General features: G+C 43.1%; 1 protein-coding gene across 2 annotated transcripts in view; it reads left to right on the forward strand.

The window, feature by feature from the left end:
* LOC139278011 (troponin T, cardiac muscle isoforms-like) overlaps positions 1-13,626 on the forward strand; it is a 55,088-nt gene extending 41,462 nt beyond the window's left edge. For both annotated transcript variants that reach the window (XM_070896663.1, XM_070896664.1), the window contains one exon: positions 13,422-13,626. In XM_070896663.1, the coding sequence (XP_070752764.1) occupies positions 13,422-13,473 (52 nt within the window). In that variant the 3' untranslated portion in view covers positions 13,474-13,626. The remainder of the gene's footprint in view (positions 1-13,421) is intronic.
* Positions 13,627-17,724: the final 4,098 nt, after the last annotated feature.

Genomic DNA, 17,724 nt, shown 5'->3' on the forward strand with positions numbered 1-17,724 from the left:
TCTGATTTTACGAATGGGTCTCCATCAACAGGGGTGAAAAAGAATTGGGGCCTGATCACTGATCATACAAGAATCTTGGCAATGTGTGGCAGTTATTAATACAAATTGGAATGCATTGAATTAAGATACTTTATAATGGTGCTGTATAAGTCCCTGGTAAGGCAACATTCTAAAATATGGCAATTTTGATCACCATAGCTCAAAAAAAATAATAACTTTTATTTATATAGCGCCTTTAATGTAGTAAAACATCCCATTTGCTTCACAACAATGTTACAGACAAACAGATAAATTTGACACTGAGCCACAGAAGAAATTAAGGCAAATGATCAAAAAACCTACCTCTTTAAACAAGCATCTTAAAAGAGAAAAGAGAGGTAGAGAGGCGTAGAGGTTTAGGGCGGGAGTTCCAGAGCTTAGGGCCTAGGCAGCTGAAGGCACGTCCACCGATGGTTGAGCAGTTATAATGAGGGATGTTCAAGAGGCCAGAATTTGAGGAGCGCAGACATCTTGTGGGATTGTGAGGCTGAAAAAGATTACAGAGATAGGGAGGGGCAAGTCCATGGAGTGATTTGTAAACAAGGATGAGAATTTTGAAATCGAGGCGTTGTTTAACTGGGAGCCAATGTAGGTCAGAAAGCACAGGGATGATGTGTGATCTTGACTTGGTGCAGGTTAGTACACGGGCTGCTGAGTTTTGGATGACTTCAAGTTTACGTAGGGTAGAATGTAGAAGGCTGGCCACAAGTGAGTTGGAGTAGTCAAGTTTAGAGGTAACAAAGGCATGGATGAGGGTTTCAGCAGCAGAAGAGCTGAGGCGGAGGCGGGCAATGTTACCGATATGGAAAAAGGCAGTTTTAGTTATGCCATGGATATGTGGCTGGAAACTCATTTCAGGATCAAATATGACACTTAGGTTGCAAACAGTCTTGTTCATCCTCCAAATGATGCTAGGGATGGAGTCAGTAGTTGGGGAACGCAGTTTGTGGTGGGGACTAAAGATAATGGCTTCGGTCTTTCCAATAGTTAAGTGGAGAAAATTTCTGCTCATCCAGTATTGGATGTCGGACAAGCAATCTGACAATTTAGATACCAAATAGAGGTAGAGCTGGGTGTTGTCTGATACATGTAGAAATTGACTCTGTGTTTTCGACTGATATCGCCAAGGGGCAGCGTATAGATGAGAAATAAGAGGGGACCAAGGACAGATCCTTGGGGGACACCAGAGGTAACGATGAGGGAGTGGGAAGAGAAGCCATTGTTGGAGATTTTCTGGCTACGCTTAGATAGATAAGAATTGAACCAGACGAGTGCAATCCCACCTAGCTGGACATTGGTGGAGAGGCGTTGGAGGAGGATGGAATGGTCAAATGTGTCAAAGGCTGCAGACAGGTCCAGAAGGACGAGGAGGGATAGCTTACCTTTGTCACAGTCTCAAAGGATGTCATTTGTGACTTTGATGAGAGCAGTTTCGGTATTGTGGCATGGACGATAGCCAGATTGAAGGGATTCAAATATTGAATTCATGGAAAGGTGATCACGGAATTGGGAGGCAACAACACGTTCAAGTACTTTGGACAGGAAAGGGAGATTGGAGATGAGGCGACAGCTAGCAAGCAAAGTGGGGTCAAGGGTTGGCTTTTTGAGGAGAGGGGTGATGACCGCAGATTTGAAGGAGAGGGGAACAGTACCTGAGGACAGAGAACCGTTACCAATGTCAGCTAACATGGGAGCCAGAAAAGGAAGTTGGATATAATATATATATATTATATTACATATATTGTATATGCAATATATATATTACATTATATATATTGTATATACAAAAAAAGCATAAAGCTACACTGGAAACGATTCAGAGAGGTATGATGAGGATGATTCCGGAACATATAACAATAAGATATATTTGAAATAAAAGACTTGGATGACAGGACTTATTTTTCCAGGAAAAACAACTAAGGAGACAGCTCTTCAGAGTATTGAAAGATTTTCGATAAGACAGAGGGCAGCAGATTATGTAGCGTGGGCAATGAACACAGAACTCGAGGATACAATGAGAAAATTCACAATATCAGACATTAAAAGAATTGTGTTCCCCACAGGATAATGAATATGTGGAGCAGACTATTACATAGAATTAAATTGAATCTACAGCACAGAAACAGGCCATTTGGCCCAACAGGTCTATGCCAGTGTTTATGCTCCACACAAGCCTCCTCTCACCCCTCTTAATCAATCTTACCCTATCAGCATATCCTTCTATTCCTTTCTCCGTTAGTATATATAGTTTCTCCTTACATGCATCTATGCTATTTGCCTCAACTTCTCCCTGTGACAGTGAGTTCCATATTCTCACCACTCTTTGGGTAAAGAAGTTTCTCCTGAATTTCCTATTGGATTTATTAGTGACTATCTTATATTTATGGCCCCAATTTTGATCATCCCCACAAGTGGAAACATCTTTAGGTCTATCCTATCAAACCCCTTCATAACTTTAAAGACTTCTCTTCGGTCACCCTTTATAGAGAAAAGAGCCTCAGCCTGTTCAGCCTTCCCTGATAAAGTATATCCACCCAGTTCTGGTATCATTCTTGTAAATCTATTTTGCCCCTCTCCAGTGCCCCTCTATACTTTTTATAACGTGGAGCCCAGAGCTGTGCATGGTACTCCCAAGTGTGGTCTAACCAAGGTTCAATACAAATGTTTCAATTCCATCCCTCTAGAAAAGAACCCCAGTGCTTTGTTTGCTTTTTAAAAATGGCCTTATTGACCTGCGTCGCTACTGTTAGTGATTTGTGCATCTGCCCCCCAGGTCCTTTTGCTCCTCTACCATATTTAGACATTATGCAAGCAGTAGGTATTCTTCCTTCCAAAATGTAACACTTTACGCTTAGAATATATTTTTATATATATATTCATTTGCCAATTACATATTTCAATTTGCCCATTCTGCAAATTTATTAATGTGGACTTGTATTTTATCACAATCTTCCTCAGTATTATCTATTCCCTCACAATTTGTTGTCCGCAAATTTTGAAATTGTACTTCCAATTCCCGAGTCCAAATTGTTGATATTAATTGTGAACAACCATGGTCCCTGCATCAATCCAGGTGGAACACCATTTCCTATCTTTTGCCGGTCTGAGTAGCTACCCTTAACCCCTAATCTCTGATTTCTGATCTGTAGCCAGCATGTTATCCATTCTGCTACTTATTCCCTAACTCCACATGCCCTGACCGTAGTCTACTATCAGAGAAAAAAATAATTGTGGATCAATTGATACCTTTTAAAAGGAACAGGATCAATACCTACCAGAATAGGGGATTAAGGGCTATCGGAATATTAATAGATCTTGTTCATTTTGGGTAGTAAAAGAATAGAAAGATCTTGGGTAGTATGGAAAGAACAGTATTGCTAAACCTGCAGCCATCCACGAAATCATGTTGCTGTGGCTTCCCTCTTATGATTTAACAGAAAGTCCTAAAGTATTTTTGATTCCATCTTGTCATATATAGAAAATGTATTCTTAAGTCGAGTTGCCTCATGATTGTCATCTTCTAGTCACAACTATGACCCATCAGTGCTATTGTGGACACATAGCTCAGCAACTGCCAAATACATAAATAAACAGGCCTTAGATGCTAATGCATAAAAATAGGACAGTGTTGCAACAAGTGAAATATCAGTCAATTGGTATGGGCGAACAAGTGACTGACCGCATCGACGGAAGCATAATCAAACATCACTTACAAACCTCGAACAAGGACATAATATTTTGCAAATAGTAGGCCTGCATGCTTTCAGAAAGTACATCTGTTAATTCGGATGTTTAACCTATTAATCTGGTGTGGCAGCAGTAGATCAGTATTCCCTGAAGAGAGAAATTTCTACGTGCATTGCTGCTATTTTCACACTTTTTGAAAGTGACTCCAAAGATCGATTAGTGAACCCTTAGAGCCCATAGAGCTCAACCGCCTTCTGAAAAATAACATAAAAAATAATTCCCAAATGGCACGCTTCAGTTCCGTACCTTAAAAAAGGTACAAGTGCTTCAGCACCAACACAAATGGCTCAGCAAGCCAGGGAAGGGGCACCCAGGGTCTCTCATGCAGCACTCCAGCTTTGTGCAGGGGGTCAACACTGCAACAGAGGTCCTTTATCCACAGGGGCCAGGAGGCCCTCCAGAAAGAAGGATGTGGGACCTGATCACCGAGGCCATTACTGCCAGCAGTGTAACCCCCACAACCTGGCTCCAGTGCCTAAAGAAGCTTCATGACCTCAGACCAGTGGTCAAGGTCAGTGAATGCATCTTCAAAAGCTGTCTCCTACCAACTGCACCACACTGCTCTTTGCACGACCATCACTCCCCTACCAACAATCTCTATCAACCTCCCATTCCTAGCTTCACCTCACCCCCTTGGAGACGGTGCTGAAAGGATACAAGATGCTGGTTTCCTCATAAGTTATCCTACTTCTCGCATGCACCTCTTGCTTTCCCGCCCTCCTCTTACCACAACTCCACCCTTGTGCCTTCCTCATTTCATATACCCAAGAAATGCAGCCTTCCCAGCAAGTGGTTGACCAAGAAGAGGGAGAGGAGAGTGAAGAAGAAGAAACCCCGTCACTCAATTTGACACTCCCAGCCATCAGCTCCTCCAGGCCATCCCCACTGAAAATCAGAGTCTTCCACCAGCCATGCTGCAGCCACTGGGGTAGCACTGCGTGACTTCAGTAGAATAGGCAAAGGCACACACAAGACGGTCACTAAGGGAATGCACAAGGGTGATTAGTTGATATCTTGATGTCATATTGGATGCATATATGGATAAAGTTGGACTGGAAAGTTTTTTATTTAAGCTTTGTGGCTGACTGAGAGGATGCTGTGATCGCCAGTAATAGAGGGAAGGCAAGATGTGGGACAAATGTTGAAGGGGGGAATTTGGGTTGTGTACCGCAGGTGGATGATTCCATCTTGGATATCCCGAATAGAAAGGGACTGTCTGGGTTGCATCCTTCCTTCCACATCCTCCTTTTCTGCGTCTTTCTCTTCTCTCTGAGTGGCTGCTCGAAATCTGCAATAAAAGCAGAAAATGCTGGAAATACTCAGCAGGTCAGGCAGCATCTTGACCTGAGACATTAACTCAGTTTCTCTCTCTCTCTGGATCATGTCTGACTGCTGAGTATTTCCAGCATTGTCTGTCTTCTGAGAGGCCTTCCTTTACCATCTGAGACCTTGCAAGCACTCCTTGCACACCCTGCACACTCTTTAAAAACTTTAAATATCTATTGCACCAAGCCACTACGTCAATGAAATATAAAAATTCCAGTCCAAAAGCTTAAATAAAAATTTACCTGAAAGATGTGTGTGCCCCTTAGTGCTAACAGCATCTCTGTAGGTCTGCCACACGCTCCCTTTTAAGAGCGTGCTTAGGACCCAGCGTTAAAGTGTGCACAGAGGTCCAAGTTTACAGAGCGTGGCTTCAAGTCAGCGTTGCATGACGACTGACATCACTCTCTGCTCTTTTGCTTTTCTACCAAAATGGTGGCCGCCGAGTCCCATGCCAGAAGCGGCCGGAAGTGAGGCTGCTGCCATTTTTTCCAAGAAACTGATCTTGCCAGGGAGCTGTAAGTACTCCAATTTCTAGGGTCAAATGGTATTTGGTATGGTTGCACTGGAGTCTGTCCTGGGTCTACCATTCCCAGGTTCAGAGGAAAGAACTATATCCTTTATTCACACAAGTAAACCAGACTGATCAATGAAGAGTCTGAACTGCAGCTTCAGAGTGAACATGTCTTATCATCATTAAAATAGCTGAAGATTGCCACACACACATGCACTTCTGTAATATTGGAACAAGAGATTAATTTCCTCCCAAATGGATTTAGCATCAATCCATCTTGTGTGGAGTATGTAAAGTCCTGTCTCTGTAGTACAGACTCACTAGGCACATGCTGAAGTCAAGGTCACTCAGGACCTGCACCTTTATTTCACAGCTCTCGAGTGCCACACTTGCCTGAGACCTGCCTTTATATACCTGTGTGGAACAGGTATGCAGTGTCTCCTGCAAGTGCACCCCTGGTGGTAAGGTATGCTTGTGGTTACAGGTCATATCTAGTTAGTCATGTATAGCATGGTAAGATACAGTTGTGTACAGTAGTGTGAGATACATGACAGAGTATACCATCATTTGAAGAAGGAGAATTAAGTAAATACTTTTATTAATGTAGCAAACAAATTTTGAAAGGTTAATAGGTACTCTAAAATTGGGATTATCAATGCAACCGCTCCTTTAACCAATGTTTACATTTGTTGCAAAGTTGTGCTGTAAAGGTGCAGTAAGTTGTAATCATGGTTTTGACAGGTCATTAAGAACTTACATGAAGATAGAATCGATGTGTTATACTATGGGGCCCGAAATTAGTCAACCTACCGTCCGCATACCGCCCAAAAATGCGATTTTGGTCAAAAAACACCTACATACCGCTCGGCAGAATATTCATCATTGACATACCGTCGAGCGATATGCACACCGTCCACCGTGCAGGACCGCCTGCATACCGCCCAAAAAGTCTGATTTTCATTGCATACTGCCGACATACCACTGGAATTGCATACCGCTCTGGAAAAGGTGGTTTTATGCGATGTTAAGTGGGTAGGAATGGGCAGAGTGCACGGAGCTACCATTTTGGAAATAGAGAACTGTCAGCTAAAGCAGCACCTCTCTATATCAGAGGTGAACAGTGACTTTACAGTGCGATTTAGAGTGGAAAAGGTATTTTTATTGGTACTGAGTAACTTATTAAGATAGAAGGCATTTTAGTTATTTTCTAATTGAAAAATATTGTGGAATTTAAAAAGAATGAGGCCTGTACTATCTCAGCCTCATTTGCTGACTCCCTGTCTGATGGAGGAGCCAGATGTGAAAAGGTTTATAAATGAATGCTTTGCTTGAATGTGGAGAGCTGCGTTTTGGGACCCTGATGACTGTTACCCCAAAAGTTTGACATTGAATTGAATTTAAGCACCCTTGTACAAACATTTATGTAAAAATGTCAAAAATATACAACAATTTTAAAACTTTGTAAAACATAACTATAAAACAACTTTAACAACAAATTTATAACAACTTTTACAACTTTAATAAACTTTTACAAATCAAACTTCAATTATTCAATGAACACGTACAACAAAAGACCCTTTACTGTCCTTGACCTCAACCACGTGCTACACCATCCTTGGGACTATTTTTCCCCCCCCCCCCCCACTTTCTTACTCCCACCCTTCCCTTTCCCACTGCCCCTGAGCTTGGACCTCCCCGTGATGGTACAAAGCCGGTGTGCAGCACCACACCCCGAGTGCTGTTGCTATCGTTTGGGGTCAGACATTGCAGGCGCAATGAATGGGGCCTCGGGGGAAGCTCATGATGTGGAAGGCACGTCTTCAGGGCTGGAAGATGATGTCAGTTTCCCACCCTCAGGTGCTGTCGACCCGACTACTATGGCACGGGGGGGTTCCGCGCCATGTCCCGATCCCGTTTATTGCCGCGTGGCTTCAACAACATCGGCGGTTCGCTCCATTGCGGTGATCATACATGACATATCCTCCGATTGCCGCTCTGATAGTTTGCGGCTATCATAACCATGGCCTTGAGCAGCTCTCGACCTATGTCGACGCTGGCCTGTGACAGACGCACCGTGTCCTGGTATGCACCTATCTGTCATGCAGCAACCGACTGTTTGCCGCAGCGACGGAGGTTGGTGCAGAAAGGCACTACACCGCTGGGGGTGCCTTGCTGCGCACAGCTTGGTCCCGCGGCATCAGAGGAGCCGTGGGGGAATCCCCTGAATACAGACTCCGTGGTGGAGGATGTTCCAGCTGGCCCACATGGAGCTGGTGTATCCTCCTCATCTCCACCTCCACTGGCTCCCTGGCTCCAGGATCAGTGGCTCTTCCTCTTCTTTGTCTTCCTCATCCCTGCCAGTGGTGAAGTTGGAAGAGGGCTGGGTGACGCCAGAGGTGTAGGCAGTGGGTCTCTCTGCAGATGTCTGGTCTGAATCGTCTGAGTCTGGAAGTACAAAACAACATTTAAAAATGCTTGACTATAGGGGAGGGGTCAAGGTTACATGAGTACATAGTACAGTGACAATATCCACTACTACTGCATTACATATCGCAGACAGACAATACATATATGCATGCGTTACATACCCCAACATTGCAGTACATCACATGAGGCCAACATTATAATGCAAAAACTTGCATTACATTACATGAGGCCAACATTACAGTTACAATTACATGACATGACATGACATGACCACAATACAGACTGGATTGTATTCATCTTACCATCCTGTGTGAGTGGGTCAGCTCCAATGCCGGTGGTGACACGATTGCTATCCCCAACCAGGGACAGGGCACTGATCTTGGTTTCAGTCAGAGGCTTCTGGGTTGCGGGTCCTCCCCCCGTACGCCACTAATTGGCGTCTTCTGCAGAAAGTAAAGTAAAAATCTTCAATCCATGTAACATCGCAGACACACAGGGTCACACACACACACACACACACACACACACACACACACTAAAAATTGATCCTCATGTCAGTGCCTGAAAGCATGAATACATCACCGTAACTTTAAGATAAGTAACATCATCCGTGTGACACTGAACCTACATTTACATGGTGCATGGCACATGGGCGGTGCATAAATAAAATCATTACTGACTCTTGCTACCCTCACCAGGTCGTTTCACCTCTTACGACACCTTTCTCCAGTGCGTACCATTGTACTTGTGGAGGACACAGCCTCCCCGATCTTGGCCCATATCCTGTTGTACTCCCTTCGTTAGCTCGAAGTACCTCTCTGTGATATTCTCAAGAAGGGCAGGTAACTCTGTCTCATCGAAGGTGGGCTCCCTCAACCTCCCGTCCATTTCGATGTTCCTGTGTTTGGATTTTTTTTTAACATTTCCATAATATTTCTGTTATGATTTTTGCTTTGTAAAATATGTCTTATTCTTCAAACTGTAGAATTGTTAGTTGCTATGAATATTTTTTAACTCTGCAATGTGTGTTTAAAGTAATTGCCCATCGACCAGCTTGCTGCTCCTTCTCACTCTCTCTCCTTCCTCTTCAATTCACTGCGCATGCGCGGGTGACCCCTGACTCTCTCAATCGTGGGTAAAACGCTTCTGTAAAAAAAAAAACAGGGAAACAAATCGAGCATGCGCAGTTCAGTGCCGCACCGTCCATCGAAGAGAAAGTTGATCTGGATTGATTACGAGGTTACATACCACCCGCTGCACACTGCTGATATACCTCTGACAAAAAAAAAATCGACCAATTTTGTCCTCTTTGGTCTCTGGCGGTTTGAAACAACCTACCGCCAAGAAATGGCCGGACCTTGTGCATTGACCAATTTCGGACCCTATGGACCTTTGCTTTCTATTGCTTACATTTTCTTCACAATGTTCCCAGAGAAATACACATTTAAAAATGAAGTATGGAATTAAATAATAGTGTAATTGTTGAAAATCAAAACTCTTAGCTAATATATGAACCTGTGCATGCATCGCTATGTAATGTACTTTGTAAAGAGACGGAATAGTGGAGCATAATCTCTGATGACATCCAGTTAATCTTGAGCTCTTGAAGAGCCTAACAAGTTGGCACAAGTTTGCATTTTCCAAACTATTTTTTTTAAAAAAAAGCTAACTCAGATTGTTGCATTCTCAAGAACCAAATCAAGATCTCATTATTCCAGTATATGAGTGCACCCATCAATAAGGAAAGACATTGGCCCAGATTTTGCTGGAGCGTGCCCTGATAGACTCGTTCCTGCACATTTAGGTTGTTGTTTATTTTTCCCCACAAAGTTGCTGAAAGTGTGAGCTGATAACGCTACGGCGAGGGCAACAGGGCATCTGGGACGTTGGTGAGCAACAGGGCAAAAAGTTTATCTGCTTAACCAATGGGATTTGAAGGATTGAGAAATAAACAGAGGAAGGACTGAGATGGAGGGTGGATTAGAGTGGGTGAATTCAATTTTAAATCAGGTACAGAAAGAGAAATAAAGAGGGGGGAAAGAACGATTAGATTAAGAGAGAAAAATAGAGACAGAAAAGAAAAGAAAGAAAAATAAAAAATTGCGCATTTTAAAAATCTACAACAATTCACAACCTGAAGGGATACGACATCACACTTAGAATTATTCATTTATAATTCTGGGCGAGAGCAGTTGATTAGCAGTCTTTAATAATCATCGTGTGTATAGGGTACTTGTGCTGTTAATTACTAGACTTAACTTTCAGCAGCAAGTTTAATGGATAATTAATGTGCAAATGCAGCAACTCCATGAATATCATGGGGAGGTTAAACGCGAGATGCCGTTTGTGAAATTTGTAATGATTCGCAATCCGCGGGGCATTTCTTCCTCGCCGCAAGTTGCTGGCCGATTTGATCATTAATTATGGTGTGCGTCGTTCAGATGCTGTTATTTCTTCAGCAAAATCTAGGCCGTTAAGTTGATCATTGGATTTTCCAACTTGGTACTTTTAGCTACTTTGTTGATTGTTGTTGCTCCAAAATAGTATGGCAACCAGCATTGACAATGTGAATAATAAATAGTACCTGTCTAGTCAGGATTGAAAACATTTTCCAAATAAACCATTTCATGAGCTATTGAAAAGCAACAGTTCTTTGTGTCAATCTTTTTCATGCTTAAACATGACCCTGTAATTCCCATGTGGGCAAAAGTATTTTTGCAGGTTGTTCAAGTTTAAAAATGTCCTAACGTTATCAAGGATAACCTTCCAGATATGAATAATATTGAACTATGATTCCATCGGCATTCAGTTATGCTTGGAAGAAGTTCACAGGGTAATATAATCATCATTCCCAGTTTATAGCGGTTCTTGCAGATTCAGAGTAGAAGTCTAACTGGACAAACGCTAACTTTTTGAACAAAAAAGTATATTAATTATTATTATTTAAATTCCAGACAAACATATGGCCCAGATTTTGCGGGGCCGATGACGTGTGTGAAAACCCAGAACTTGCGATCTGTCAAGTTTCTCCTTGACAGATCGTCCGCATCCGCTGTAAATTCACCTTTGCTGGCACAGTGTTGGGTTATTTGCCTAACTACTGCCCAGCGAATACCCACAAAAGCAGGCGTAAGGCCTTCTTTAACCAGCGTAAGGGTTTAAATAAATGTTAAAATACATTTTTTTAATGATTTAAATATTCACCTACATTTAAAATTAGTTGAGGTCAATTTTGTCCCGGTTAAAAATGTTTAAATTTATATTTCAAAAGTTGTTGGTTTTATTTTAAATGTTTAAACGGTATTTTAAACCCGTGATAACTGATTTTTATTTTAATATTGTGAAATTGTATTTACTAGGTGATTTCTATTATGCTTCTGGGGATTGTGTACGTAAATGGAATCCCCATAATCATCATAGGAATCCCCCTCTTGTCATTGGTTGGCCTGGTCCACGTCTCAGGGACACTTGTGAGGTGGTCAAGAAATGTACAGGTGCCTCTGCAATGGACTGTTAAATTGTGCAGTTATCCATCTTCCAACCCCTGCTGGATCCTACCTTCCAGGGTCATATTTTCCAATGTTTTATAATGGAGTTCTTACTTCTGTCTCCACTAACTTTTGTGTAACATATCTCAAGTAACTTATGTCATATAAAATAAACTTTTTAGAGCTAGTGTGGCAAAAGTATTCCATTGTAAAATATAATGACAACAAATGGTTTTACAAGGACTTGATGTATCGTGTGCCAACAGATCCACCGATATTTCGTATATACCTCGTGATAAACACTAGTTGCTGATTATAATGTCTGACAAACAACAGTCTCAGATATTGTTTATGGTCCCAGGTACAACACAGAATCTACAATATTACCATTCTGTATAACATGTTCTTGCCTATTAGATGTTTTTTGATCATTTCAAGAGAAAACCTTGCAAACTAATACTATAAACATGAACTTCTTTATATATCATAGAAACATAGAAAATAGGTGCAGGATAGGCCATTCGGCCCTTCGAGCCTGCACCACCATTCAATAAGATCATGGCTGATCATTCACCTCAGTACCCCTGTTCTGCTTTCTCTCCATACTCTTGATCCCTTTAGCCAGAAGGGCCATATCTAACTCCCTCTTGAATATATCTAACGAACTGGTGTCAACAACTCTCTGCGGTAGGGAATTCCACAGATTAACAACTCTGCGTGAAGAAGTTTCTCCTCATCTCAGTCCTAAATGGCTTACCCCTTATTCTTAGACTGTGTTCCCTGGTTCTGAATTTCCAACATCGGGAACATTCTTCCTGCATCTAACCTGTCCAGTCCCATCAGAATTTTATATGTTTCTATGAGATCCCCGCTCATCCTTCTAAACTCCAGTGAATACAGGCCCAGTTGATCCAGTCTCTCCTCATATGTCAGTCCTGCCATCCCGGGAATCAGTCTGGTGAACCTACGCTGCACTCCCTCAATAGCAAGAACGTCCTTCCTCAGATTAGGAGACCAATATTCCTTGAACTCTCGGGGCTCTTTTTCAGGCTATGAAGTTGCTGGATTTTTGCTTTACTTATTGTTTGCGACAATCACCAATTGGTTACTTCCTGCTATCCCCCACCTGGGGCTGCTTCAAGTTGAGTAATGAAGTATTCAGCCTCAAGGTGGTGGCTTTTGCTCTGTTAACATAACCCTCAGGTCTTCAGACTCTTCCCATCAATTTACTACAGGTCTGTTAAATCATTGCTCATTAATAAACTGTAAACAAAACTATTAGGGGCCGAAGGTGCCCCTTTTTGTAAAGCCTCTGAGGCAGTAACGGGTGGTGAGACCTTTCCGTCTGGGGGCAGGTGGCGGGTACAACCCGTCCGCAGTTGCCCCCGGGCTGGTGGCGGCGGAAACGTCCCATCTTCCCCGCCCCACCCTGACTGACACTGCCCGCCTTCCGCTCTGTTCCGCCCCGCCCCCGACTCTGTTCTGCCTTGTCTTCCGCCCAGCTCCGGATTCTGTTCAGCCCCGCTCCGCTCCCGACTCTACCCCCCCCCCCACCCCCCACCGCCTCCAACAGCGTCCATGAGCGCAGAGAGGCTTCCAAAAAAACAAAGTCCCGAATATCGCTCCATTCTCCGCTCCATCTCCACGGGTGCAAAATCTTCAGTTAATTCAAATGGGGCGGAGGGCAATTTCGGCCCCTTAATCTGCCATTGCTCAAAATATTATTTGGTATAATAGAAATAGATACAATAGCTCTGTTACTGTTTTCATATTTGTTATACTAGAATCACTGATTGTGAAATAGGTAATACATATTGTTTAACCTCATTATTTTTTGTGAATGACATCTTGGTGAACGATATTTTTTGTTTGCAAACTTACAGCAGTACAAAAGGAACTCGTGGCAAGGGTAAGGTGGGTGGTCGTTGGAAGTAATCAGTGTCCTGGGCACATCAACAAAGGAAGTACCAAATCTGATACATCATCCTCCCACTATAGACCGGACTTCCTGAAACGATACTAAATATTAAAATGATTTATCTTTTTATGTGGAAAATTAAATGAATAAAAGTCCCTGTGCATTAGTCACATTAGTATTTCATATCTCAGTCTCTGTGATGCTGTCTAAAATATTTGTTATTGCGGAAAGTAAGAATGTATTACCAATTAGTTTACCATACATCCAAAGTGTGTATTTTGAAGTCATATGTTTAAAAATATTTTTGCTGATTACAAAGAAAAAGTTAAATTTGTAAATGTGCACATTAAAACATATTAACAAAATGGTTCTGATATATTTTACGGGCACAGAATATATTTCAAGGGCTGAATTTTCTGTGTTGGTAGCGGGTGCAATCGGTGGTGGGCCGGATGGGAAAAGTTGTTTTTTTGACAGCGGGACGAGGATCTTTTCCACATCTGTCAGCATAATCAAAATCATTATGAAGTACTTTACAGGAACTTAAGAGCCTTCCGCCCCCCCCAACATTTAAATTTCCCTTCATAGCCACGGGATTCACACAGCTCGAGAACCACGTCTGTCAACCTGCGGTGGGAGTTCCGCGGCCATTGCTCCAGCTGATTACTTGACTGCATGACAAACAAACCAAAATAAAAACGTGTTGATTATATCCGCTAACAGATTCATGGAGATTCTGTTCTACTTGAACAGGTATTGGTAAATGTTAGTTTTTCACTGGCCATTGTCGGCTGTTGCCTTCCAACTGAACAGTAATTGCAGTGACTTGATCTGCACTATTAAAAAAAAAATGACTGTTTAAATAAATGTGTTTCTGGTCAGGTTTTTCTCACCGTATACGGTCATTGTCCAGTTACACATTAAATCAAGTCATCAACTGTAACAATTTTATTCTCATCGCTCATTCCACTGGTTCAATTTGCTTTCAGTCCCTGAATATGACAAATTAAATTTTTCAGTCTGAGACTTTAGGGTGAATTTCTGCAGACGTTCCCTCACTTGTCCATTGTTAACTTCAATGGAAGGTTGCAGAAATCCCACAAACATATTGTAAGCACCACTTACACTGTTAGGCAGGGTTTCCGCAGCTCTTCCGCTAAACTTGCAGAAGATTGTAAATCCAGCCCTTTACAATTACAATGAAAATGCTTAGTTTTATGTATTACCTATACACACACATCTTGCATTTGTACCAGTTACTGGTACAAAAGTCTATCAATTTGTGATCAAGATCGGGGCGGAAGAGCGGATAGAGTTCATAGAGGGACGTGATCGGGACCCAGGAGAGGCGAAGGCCCAGGGGCAGCACGGGCCAGCCCACACTGCGATATGTGTGTGCGCTAGGTCCGTGCAGCAGAGCTGGTCTCCAGTCGTCTTGGTTAATCCTTACCACTGGACCAAGGCCTTTTTCTGTCAAGCCCGTTTGGTGGCTGTTGTGCAACACCTACCACACGTTAAAAAAATCCACACACAGGCATCCTTCAAATTTCAAGATGTAGTTCGGGACCTGGAATATTAGGTGCTTCATTGAAACAGCTGTGAACTCATCCCTTTTGACGTGGAAGCAAGTCATTGTTTTGAGGGACTGCCTATGATGATGAAAGCACCAATAACTTCCCAATTAACGTAGTTTTAAAAATTATCTTCTTGATCATTTTGTAGATTGCGTCATTTTACTTAGTGACAAATGTATTTAAATATTTCTTTGTCACACATATAACTTCTATTATATTATTGTACAGTAAAGATTCAACACTCGCTATGTTAGATTGAACTTAAAATTTAATGTGGAAGGGGTCCCTTTAAGGATCCCGGCTTAAAACACGTCCAATGAGTGACCCCACCAAACCCGCTCCATCGAATTGGGCCGGGTATGCTTTGGGCGGGCTTAATAGGCCCCATTAATGTAAGTTCATTCTGTACAGCGGGAAGGAGCCAGCAGTGGGGTGGGAACCCACCACGGACACCGGCCACACCAGACCCACCAAGGTAAGGAAAATTTCAGGCCCAAAACGGTGAGCCTAAAATTATTTTTGTGGGGCCCGGAGGAGTGCTCCTTGGGGCTCAAAAAGAATAATATGGATCACTGTAGCCCCAGGCTCTGGCCTACCCCTGCGATCGCTCCCCCCACTTTCTCCCCGAACCGAGCTTTCTGCTGGCCAGATCAGCCTGATATCCCACCCACTATTGAGCCGGACAGCTGCTTGGGGCATGCAGCTTGGCATTAGCATGGTAACGAGGCCCGCGCTTAAAATATCTCGGGTTTCCCACCGGTAGGAAGCACCGGGGGGCTAGCAAGCTGCACCAATGGGCAAATCCCTCCCCACCTCACCGCAAACATCTGTTTTTTGTTTATCTGTTAACAAATTTTGTCTTTTATTTTAAAAAGTGATAATATTATTTCAGAATATGATCATTGAGAATAATTATATGTACATTATTTGAACATGGTTCAGCTGAAGATGTGACCTAGCAATATCATGAATCTATGATCTGACATGGCAAGAACTGGCAAAATACATGAACATTAATGCTATGAATTAAGACGCCTACAGGGGCTGAAATTGCCCTTTTTTATAGCCCCATTAGAGCCTCCGGGGTGGGCGCTAATGGGGCGCAACGAGGTTATCGCCTGGGGGAAGAGATCGATAGCGCCTCCGGGGAAATTGCCCGAGAGGTTTGGGAGGCATTGTGCCAGCAGTGCCGCGCCCCGCGATTTGTGCCCCGGTTGGCGCACACATGGTGATTATATCATCGCCGTGCACGCTGAGCTGTCATCGCCCTGTGCCATCCCCTTTGTGAACCATGGGAGAAATTGCCCCGTGGGCGTCGAGGATAGCGCCAGCCAATGTCACTGCCAGCTTCGGGGTGCCCTTAAAGATGAGGCCATTTGCGCTATGGGCCACTATATTTTTCAGTCAGTTGATCATCTGTCAGCTCGACAATGGCGGTCCTCACCTTTACTGGGGCACCATCCTGCAGCCCGGCACTCTGTTAGCCTGGTTGAGGGCATCCCTGGTGGCCCAGTGGCAGCCGCCAAAGGGACTGCAGAGCGCACACCAACCCTCCCCTTTAAATGAAGTGTAGGGGCATTCTGCCGCATCAGCTTTACACGTAGCACTGACGTGGCCAGTTGGGGGGGGGAACAGTCGCTAGGCTCCAGAGCATGGCGCTGGACTCTGCACCACTCTACCGTCCCGGGAGCGCCCCTCCACGGACGTGGAGCAATCCCATTGAGTGGCAGAAGAGCCGAATTCCTTGCCGGGGGCGGAACTCCCAGCCCGGGCGATAAATGTCCCAGCCCTGGAAGGTGACCACCTCTAAACAGGGTGCGGGGCAATTTCGCCTGCTTAATGCTTACACAAAGGGATGAATTTTGTGAATTAGCACTGCCAATGCAGAGCTTTTCACGCCAGGAATGCAGATCACCAATTCAGACACAGAGGTCAGTACACTGCACAAAATCTTCTGCCTACATGCGTCACGAGTGCACATTGAGAATTTGGGCATGGAATTCGCATTGACCATGCTGTTTTAACTACAGATAGATTTATATACTGTAGCTATGCTGCCTATCTATTAATCCAGCTGTAATGGAAAAGGGAAACTGATTACTTTTCAGAACCAATCAAAGAAATATAGGCATCACTCTGGATGTTAGTCTTGGAACCAAAGTAATAAATTGTAATTATATAGCACCGTATAACATTCTCAGGACTTCTCAAAATGCTTCACAAGCAATAAATTAGTTTTGAAGTGTAGTCACTGCTATTATGTTGGGAAATATAGCAGCTAATTGCACACAATAAACAGCAGGCCCAGATTTTGGACTGGGGCATCTCGCGACGTGATTTTTTCAGAAACAGTTCAGCTCGAAAAAAAATTCCCTTATAAGTTGCCTTGGAAGTGTGAGGGCAACTGGGACCTCGGTGAATGATGGGACCAACAGTTTATGTACTTAACCAATGAGATTTAAGGATTGAGAAAGAAAGAGGAGTGACAGAGAAGGAAATAGGATGAATTAGAGTCAAATAGAAAAATAAATAAAGAGGGAACGAAAGAGTGGATTACAAGAGAGATGAAAGAGACAGGAAGGAAAAGTAAGACAAAAAAGTTAAATTTAAAATGTTTCTGTCAACAAGATACTTCCTGTACGAATGAGCCTCCACAATTTACATTGTTCCCTTTCTGGGCAGCAGAGGTTGATT

Source organism: Pristiophorus japonicus, chromosome 13 (assembly GCF_044704955.1).
Source record: "Pristiophorus japonicus isolate sPriJap1 chromosome 13, sPriJap1.hap1, whole genome shotgun sequence".
In the NCBI taxonomy this organism is placed as follows: Eukaryota; Metazoa; Chordata; class Chondrichthyes; family Pristiophoridae; genus Pristiophorus; species Pristiophorus japonicus.